Here is a 9,711-nt window from a genome sequence, read left to right as displayed (position 1 = left end):
AAAACGTTAAGGTGAGAAAAGTACGGAGCACAAATAGAGGATGTAAGGAGGTGTTGAGATGGACCTTGGGTACTTACAAATAGAGTGTATCAAAAGAAATCCTAAAATACAAACTCTGGATACTTCATATCAAAAACTGGTATACATATGTTGAAGTTGTCAGTTTACGAACACATAAAAAAAAAAAAAGCATATGAGTTTTGTGGTCCAGTGGCTGTCAGGAAGTGCTGAAGTACGTCTCATTACCTACTCTTTTAAATAGTGAACAGCAGTTCATTTTATCTATCAAAAACCTCTGTAGAGACATTGATTGTAAACAACAGATTGATGACTAGACTGAGAGCAATGCTTAAATATTGGAAAGATCTGCTAAGGTTAGACATCACTTCAGTCTTTGAAACTTTGATATATCTTCCAGATGTATCATATAAGCAACATTCAAGCTTTTCAGACTTATTTAGGGTTAGGAAATTGCATTTTACCTCAACAGCACTACATAGTACAAAATACTAACACCCCTAAGCAAGACATTCTAAAAACCATTACAAGTCAGAATTATTTAACACGAAAACAGGATGTATAGGTGTTTTAAGTTCTTAAAAAGGGTTAAATTTTTTTCAGAATATAAAACTTTCATTTTACCTTCATGGTTATCGGTAAAGTCAGTGTAATCATCAAGGTCTTCAAAGCAGGAAGTGTCAGCTTTAAGGCATGTAAATATATTAATATGATGCTGATAGAAATGCAGACAGAGCAAAATTACGTTAACACTACTAATCCCACAACAGAATAAGTTTACACTAAAAAAAAGGCTAATTTAACTTTTTTTTAGTATATTGGTATTTTCTAGAAGGTGTTCTTTCCCCAACTTAAGTGAACTGCTACAATTGGTAAGTAATTGAATTAAGTTTGCCCAACTTTGTTTACTTAAGTTGACAACTTATGAACTACATACATTAAGTCTGATCATCTTGAGTCATTATTTGTTACCAATTAAAGCAATTAATTTAAGCTGGAGCTGCATTTTCTTTTTAAATTGTAGGGCATACAACAAAACTTATATTTAAGGTCTGTGATTGCTCCCTGCCAGTAAGAAAATGAAACTAAAATAGAAAAATTATATTTGTGATCATTTGAAAGTCCAATGTTTTTACAGAACTTAACAAAAACTTGCAGAGAGCAAACCAACATATTGCAGAATAAGAACTACTGTTACAATGTATAAATAATAATAATGATGATAATAATCATTATCATCATTATTATCCTAAATGTTAAAGTTTGGAAAAAGAGGATCAGCTGTGTTTTAATGTGTTTTAATGCCCCGGGTTTGTTTTGCCGTCATTGGCAAATAACCAAGGCAAGACCAGATTCACCAGACAGAGGAAGAGTAAAGCAGATTTACATCTCTAGAAACAAAGGAAAGGCTAGGTGGCAGTTTTCTCTGCTGTTGTCAGATGCATGAACAGGTCCTACACACATCCAGTGTGGATTGTGAAAAACCAGTCTCCGCCCAACAATTTAAGTCTGGTATGTTTGAGCTGGAAATAATCTAAAACAAGCACTGAGCTACTCTAGTTACCATTGGAGTCCAAGGAGCCACTTGTTGCTAAAAGTAAATATAGGAAAAAAACAAACAAATTAATAAATATAAACAAAATATATGCATACTGTATAACTGAGCTGCTGTTATCAGCTGCATAATTACTACCATTTTTAAAAGCAAACAATATTCTCTACTCAAACCAAACACTAAGTATTTTTTCGAACAGCAAATATTTTGAATTATTTTAATGAGGCTGTATATATAACTTGGCTTAAAGATAAACAAAATTCCTTTCAAATTAGCAGAATAAAATAATACATATTTGAACTATCTTGTATTGTAAGAAAAAGCATTAAAATCAATGTATAAAGATTGCAAGTTTGAAAACCTGGACTCCAATATTTTGTTAAAAGGGATAAAGAAGTTCATATTGTGCGAAATAAAATTCAAATCATAAAACGTATTTAACGAAGATAGTCAGCTTAAAAAGACAGCTAGAAATGTAAAAGAAATTGATAAATAGAGTTCAGACTTTCCCAGAGTGAGCAATCTCATCATCACATTAAAACTGCTAATAATACTCCAGAAAATATAAAGTAGTAGTTTGATACTACTCTTTCAGAATATAATTCAATAAACAGAATAATAAATTACTCAATTAATCAATATTTGGGTCTTTGTTTTAGAAAGGAATACCCTGTGTTTCTGAAACATAAGTGACAATAAGAGTACGGTATTAAAAGAATGTTTTGTATGTTTATTTATGACAACAAATTCACAACTTAGAGTAAATAGTACTTAAATTCAAATCCACCAACAGCAACATAATTTAGTCAGATTTACCTAGTCTGATCTCATCGTAGACATGCTCTTTCAGTGAAGCTGGTGATTAAAGCAGTTATACAGAACACAAGAAAGATGGAGATTAGTAATAAGCACTGTGTGCCTCGGAGCGTGGACTCAACCTACAGTATCAATATATTTTTAGAATTACTGTCATCAGAGAAAGTACTATACTACTGTATATACTTACTCGAAGGAGGAAAAATGTTGTAATAGAGCCAGTTATTTTACTCAACAATAAGTGAGCAAGCACAAACTAACCTTCATTTTCTTTGTCAAACTTGAATGTTTCAAATAAAACCAAAACAGGAAAAGTCCAATTGATGACAAAATAGCTCAAAGAATTTTATCTAATTAAAGGAAATAAGTTTAACATTGCCCATTGTGGAAAAGTAGCCCCCCTTTTGTTAAATCATGGGTTAACTGTGATTAAGCAAATCTTTTTAAAGCATTTAAATCACAGGAGACATCAAGGTGTGATTACAGTCTGAGGTGTAAAATTGAGAAGCCTCTTTTATACTTTCCAAACAACATTTAAAGGTCTGATTTTTTTTTTTTTATTTGAGGCCCTGATTTAAAAATAAAACCATTATCAAATGAGGTTCAAAATAACTGAAATCCATCAGTAAGGATAGCACTCTCTAAAGCTCTTGTAATGCACTGAATTGCAATGAGGGTCATTATTCAAAAATTTAGAAGAAATTGAGCAGTGGTGAACATTTCCAGGAGGCGCCCGTTTCCCACAATTTCTCCAAAAGCTCATCGATGACTCATCCAAAAGGTAACAAAAGCGAAAATAACATCTAAAGAACCAAATTTATTTTCTTGGCTAAGAAGGTACCCATGAGGCAATAGTTTAAAAAATCAACTGAGGATAATCTTATCTTTGCTGAAAAGGCAAAAACAGTAACAACAAAAAAACAAAACTAAAAATACTTGAAGATCTCTATAAATAAATCTTATAACGGAGAAATTAACTCTTTGCATTCAACGCATCCCCTTGGGGAGCAGTGGGATGCCACTGTGCAGCGCCCTAACCACTAGGCTGCCACTCTCTCCAGGAGATTTAAAAAATATTTTATGACTGATAAAACAGCAAAATATTTTTTGTAAGGTATGAATCCTTACTTGCCATATTTGATTTTTATCTACCAAAATTTGCTACTGTAAAGAAGAAATGAAAAATATCCAGCCATCAATTTTCATCAGTGACTTCAAAAACTGTGGTTATGCTATATGGCAATTATTCAACCAGGCTATATATATATATATATATATATATATATATATGAATTTTACAAAACTCAGTGAAGGAGACATCCTTATATCTTCTTTGGTAAATACAAAGAGGCAGGAAGTAAGTGATTATGTATATTTAGCCCAAAGCCTAAACAGAAATTTCTAATTGACCCTTAAGCTGTACTTCCTGTCCCTCTGTAGATTTAAAAGGAACATAAGAGGTCTCAGTATGAGCGTGATCTGATTCTTCCTGGACTTTCTAAGGACATGAGGGAACTGTTTCCATTAAGTTAATGTGGGTCTGATCCAAGGTGATGCATGTGAAGAGGCAGGACGTGGGGTGCAGGGTCAATCTAGATAGAATTGGGTGTCTGTGGACAGGTGATAAGAGGTAAGGGCAGGCAGAAAATCTATTGTGTATGCAGGAAGGAAGCACTCTCTGAAAGGGGGAAAAACACATCATATGTATGCACACCAACATCCAAAAGCCCATGGGACCTGTTTGAATTTGCAAGCTCTCCTTGCAGTGATCAAAGATTTGTTGTGGGAGTGTACACATTTCTCAAGTGGATTCAAACAGGGCCAAGAACTAATTGCTTTCATTGTGGGTGTGGGGGTTAGCACACTGAGGTTTTGTTGGGGAAATTTTCGGGTGTGGAGGATATTTTGGAGTTTACCTTCTACGTCATTACAGTCAAAGTCTGGAGTGAAGCATGAATGGAGACAAAAGCACACACACAAGCCCATGAAAGGAGAGCCAGCAATAACAGTGAAAAACAGCACATTTAAAAAAAGACAATGAAATGGTCATTCACAATCTCAAGCTCAAACATCACTGAAATGACTTCAAGGCTGAAAGTAAGGTAATGATGTGTCTATCTGAGATAAATGAGAGAACAAAAGTAAACATCTTATACTCTGGAGCCACCATACATTCATGTACTGTAAGCCACATATTGTCACAGAATTTTCTGGGGGAAGCAGACCACCAGCAGGCACCATAAAAGTAGAAACAGGAACCTTACTTCAGTATATAAAGTATTCATAACCATAATAATGAATCAGCTAAAGTAGATTAAGTAATGAATAATTAAGCAAAACATCACAATTGACTACTTACCTTTGACTCGTTCTCCACGGTTGAGCTGGATCTCTCCCTCCCCCTGTGGGGAGTAGGGTTTGACCACAATGAAGGTACGTCCTGGGACAGCACTGTAGAGTTTCCGTTTGGGCCCACGAGGGCCTGTCAGTGCAGGAGGGGTGTGATGTGGTGGGCTTGGGTCTCGCTGCACTGAGCCAGGGCTGTAAACAAACACATATGTTACTGTGGTGATTCCAGGGAGCTGGTAACTGAAGCCGGTTGTCACTGACATGGTTGTCAATGGGACAGCGACCTGGTGACAACCCCTGGTTGTTAATGTTCCCAGGGAGGGATTCATAGACATGCCTAAGTACCTGGCAAACAACAGTCACTGTTCCACAGGAGAGTCATGAGAGGATTGTATTCTCCTCCCAGACACTATTTTCCTCTCCCTCTTCCTTCTTCAGTAGAAGAACCAATATTCTTGCTCTCTCTTACCCCTGTCTCTCTTAGGTGTCCCCTCTCTCTCGCATCCTATTCGAGGTAGGAGAGGAAATATGTACCAGAAAGAGAAATATCCCTGTTTTCTTTCCTGCATGGATTTATCAGGTCCAACTGGCAGCCCCTTTTAGTTAAGCACATCCTGAGTTTAGGTTCCAATAGAAGTCCATTCAAAAGATAGACATCTCCTGTGTGCCCCCACTCCAGATGCTCCAGGTTGGGCTACAGATCCTGGCTTGTCCTTGGGTCCAGGTTCTCCTGCTGTGGAGGAGAGAGGTTAGATCTGCTCCCCAACTCCCTCTCCCCGGAGTCCCGCCGTGTCTGCCTCTCCTCTCCCCTCCACCCCTCACACATACGCTCACACACACTCACACACACTCTAGCAATGCTGTTGCAGCTGTTCTCCGTGGCTCCCCTCCGTTTTGGTGGCTCGCTCACACTCACATGCCACAAGTCCACTATGTGCATTCTAGCTGTGCATCGAGGCAAAAACAGCCCCCTCCTCTCTCGCTAACATTGCACCTTCACAGGCAGGGCATACGCCACCACCAGCATGTCGCTAATACATCGCTGACACACACCAGTCCCAGACCTCAACTGATCTCCTTCTGCCTATCTCCGAAAGGGTGCATGCGCCATAGCTCCCTTTGGCATGCTGCGTGAGGATGTGTGCGTGTGTGTGTGTGTGTGGGTCTGTCTGCATGTATATTTGTGTGCAGTGGGGTAGTGGGTAGGGTGGGGGGAGAAAAGGCTCTAGCCCATTTGGTTTAATTGTCGCTCCAGACTCATTCTCGTTTCCTCCATCTCTCCCTCTCTCTCTTTCTTCCATTTCACCTGTTTTCATCCTTCTCCTCTACATTTCTTCATACTGCATCCCCATTCTCTCTTTCCTGCCTCTCTCCCAAGCAATGCATTCTAATACAGCAGCAGCAGAGCTCCGCCCAGTCTTCATTCATCTTCATCTCTGCCACTGTGTAAGTTGCATTCAGCAACATTCTACTGCATGTGCAATCAAACATTTGTTTCAAGTGTCTCTTTCATACAAAAGATAAACAGTTTTATTGTGCGATCACACATATATTCAATAAAATCAGCATTTTATGCATTAACTTAATCATGTGTATGTTTGCCTCTGCTGTGAGTTAATTTTTTTCTAACTGCTCATTCAGAAAACAGGTGACATGTTAAATTATATTCAAACTGATGTTGTGAAGGAAGTTAGCCATGACAGAGTGCTGGTGAGATCAGGAGTCGAAATTTGGAAAATTTTATGTAATCCATGATGCTGCCACCACCATGTTTGACAGTGGGGGTTGGGCGTTTAGGATGATGAGCTGTGTTGCTTTTACACCAAACATAACATTTTATATTGTTGCCAATAACTTTGATTTTGGTTTCATCTCACCAGAGGACCTTCTTCCATGTTTGCTGTGTCTCCCAGGTGTCTTGTAGCTAACTTTAAACAAGACTTTTTACTTATATCTCAAAGAAATGGCTTTCTTCCATAAAGGTCAGATTTGTGCAGTATACGACGGATTGTTCTCCTATGGACAGTGTCTCCCATCTCAGCTGTAAATCTCTGCAGTTCATCGAGAGGCATCATTGGCCTCTTGGCTACATCTGTGATCAAGTCTTCTTCCTGTTTGATCTAAAAGTTTAGAGTGACGATCGGGATTGGCAGTGATCTTATGCTCCTTCCATTTCAATATTATCGCTTGCACTGTGCTCCTTGGGATGTTTATAGCTTGAGAAACCTTTTTGTATCCAATGCGACTTTAATCTTTTCAGCAACAGTATCTCGGACATGCCTGGTGTGTTCCTTCTTCCTCATGATGCTCTCTGTGCTTTAAACAGACCTCAAAAATACTATTCAGCACCACTCTTCAGTGGAAGTTTCGTTCCACTTTATGATTATGTCCCATTTGTTAATTTTCAACAAGGATTAAAATTTTCTATCTTTATGTTTGAAGCCTGAAATATGGCGAAAGGTAAAAAAAATTCAAGTGGGCTAAATACTTGCACAAAACAGTGTATACAGTTACCTTGACTTTGGCAAATATATCATTTCAAAGACTTTTCAACCTAATCTACATCACATTAATGGAGAATTGTCATAGATATGCATGTATTTAGATAATTCTTCTCTAAGTATATCCATCAAAACAACTTGGATATGGAGCAAATTGCTCACACTTTGTATTTGAAAACGTAGAAACTGTTATTGGAAAATGGCTCTTTGGGTCGTAGAATTCTGAGACATGCAAATATGCTATGCAATACAAATGGACCCTACTTTTTAAGAGTATTAATGTTTTTTAGGATATCTTTTGAAGCATATCAATGTACCTCACAAACTCTCTGACGTGCCTAATTTGATTTTCATTTATTCGATCCAAGAACATACTGTACTTCCCTCATAAATACATTAATGTTTCTAGTTTCCAATATAATATGGTAAATCAACTAAAATGGTTAAATGTTGTGCCATAAAAACCTTGTGTAACTTACAAATGGAGAATGCAGCAACAGTATATCTACTCAATACGTTTTTTGTTTTTTACATAATGTCTGCCTGTAAACTGCTGACCCTACAAACTGGATAAGCATGCCAGTAGTATTACGTATTATGACATATAGAATATGTAGCCAGTGAACACAAAAATTCAGTAAATACTTTATACATAGTTAACTGCCCAAAGCCTGAGATATGCTTAATACACATACAGGAACACAGCGTCAACAGCTTTTAAAATCTTTGTGGATTTTACACGTGAATCTGATATTCTGCTCGGCTCCTGGAGGGATAGTATTGTACCGGCTCCAAGCTTACAACATCACATGCAGAAGTAAAAAACACAGCTGTTTCCAACATTTTAAATCCTTTAAATCCTCTTTGTGTCATTTAAGACTGACAGTCATTTCTCTTCAAGAGTTTTTCTAAATGTGTTGATCGTAGTGATATTTATGTGCCAAATCCTAAGGTGTCTCTAGATGGGTGATTCTCCATCCTGTTCCTCATGTATCACTGCCCTGCATGTTTTAGATTACTCTTTGCTACCACATACCTGGCTTAAATGAATCAGCCATCTGCAGCACTGATGGTTGCTGAGTAGTCTATCTAATTGGAATCAGGTTTGCTGCAACAGAGAGACGTCACAGTGTTTTTCAACCCTGGTCCCCCAGGCACACTGCCCTGTATGTTTTAGATGTTTCCCAGGCTTCAAACACGTGATATCAATCGATAGCAAATTAACAGGCTTTGTTAAGCTACAGTCATCTGGATCAGGTGCGTTGAAGCAGAGGAGCAGCTAAAAACATGCAAGGCAGTATGTCTTAACACTGGCTTAAAACAGGCAGGGCAGTACTTACAGTAAGTACCAGGGTTTGGGAACTACAGCTCTAGATGTTTATGTATGCAAACCCTAACCGGTAGCAGCTGTCGCTCATCCACCATGGTTTGCAAAGTTGACCTGTCCATGTCAAGCAAAAACCTGACTTTAGTAAACATTTCAAATATTTCCCTCGATATTTTCAAGTGACAGAAGAAAAATTTGTGTAAGATATGTTGGACCTATTTGAAATTCTTTTCTTGTCTTTTGCAAGTAACTCAACATACCATGAACAAAAATTCACATATTTTTTGATATGCATACCAGTATTTTTGTGCATTTCACATTTAAGCAGGCTCTAAATAGCAAATGGAATCCTTTACACCACACATGATAACCTAACAACACCATTCAAATCCTTGTTTATAGATGTTGCAGATCGGCCTGTTTTCAAGTGTAGTCCTGTTTCTCTGACTGTGACTGGCTGAAAGTGCTCTCTACATCCTTTGACATGGGAGCTGGCTCGGAGTTCGTCTGCCTGGCTGTGTGTTTCCTGGACGGGGCCGCCTTTTACAGCTGCTTTTTGTATCTCTGCTTCTGTCTTCTTGAACCCCAGTCGGCCTTGGCAGATGGCCGCTCACACTGAGTTCTGGTTCTGCTGGAGGTTTCTTCCTGTTAAAAGGGAGTTTTTCCTCTCCGCTGTCGCTACAAGCATGCTTGGTGTGAGGGATTGCATTCGAGTCAATGAGTCAATGCAATCAACTGGTTTTCCTTAGATAGAAAACTTTGAATTGATTTGACTGTATGATCTGGTGAACTGGAAAGTGCCTTGAGATGACATGTGTTGTGAATTGTTGCTATATAATTAAATTCAATTGAATTGAAACCTAGTTTATTACAGATATTTGAATACTGTTTAACTATTTCAAAGAAGTCATAACCGAGAAATATGACTTTTTAATATAAAAAATGTGTGTTTCTGTTGAGCCTCAGTTAAAACCTGTTGATTTTTTTTTCTGTAGGCTGAAGAAAAGCCTTCAGGAACACACACTCTCCACAGAGCACAATTTTGTTCTTACTCCCTGGATTAGCCAAAGAATGCTAATATAAGCCTGTCTTGCCATCACCACTCCTGTCTCCATTCCAACAATCAGGGGCTCACCTGCAGCCAG

At 38.0% G+C, this 9,711-nt stretch overlaps 1 protein-coding gene across 1 annotated transcript in view; it reads right to left on the bottom strand.

The window, feature by feature from the left end:
• shank3 (SH3 and multiple ankyrin repeat domains 3) overlaps positions 1–9,711 on the bottom strand; it is a 285,728-nt gene that overhangs the window by 90,039 nt on the left and 185,978 nt on the right. The window contains exons 13-14 of the mRNA XM_015381921.1: positions 4,749–4,930; positions 4,306–4,329 (exon numbers count right to left, since the gene is read on the bottom strand). Coding sequence (XP_015237407.1) covers positions 4,306–4,329; positions 4,749–4,930 — 206 coding nt within the window. The remainder of the gene's footprint in view (positions 1–4,305; positions 4,330–4,748; positions 4,931–9,711) is intronic.

The sequence above is a fragment of the Cyprinodon variegatus genome, unplaced genomic scaffold, assembly GCF_000732505.1.
Source record: "Cyprinodon variegatus isolate N-32 unplaced genomic scaffold, C_variegatus-1.0 Scaffold244, whole genome shotgun sequence".
Classification (NCBI taxonomy): Eukaryota; Metazoa; Chordata; class Actinopteri; order Cyprinodontiformes; family Cyprinodontidae; genus Cyprinodon; species Cyprinodon variegatus.
The sequence above is the reverse complement of the archived record's forward strand: the minus strand, read 5'-3'. Positions and strand labels throughout refer to the sequence as shown.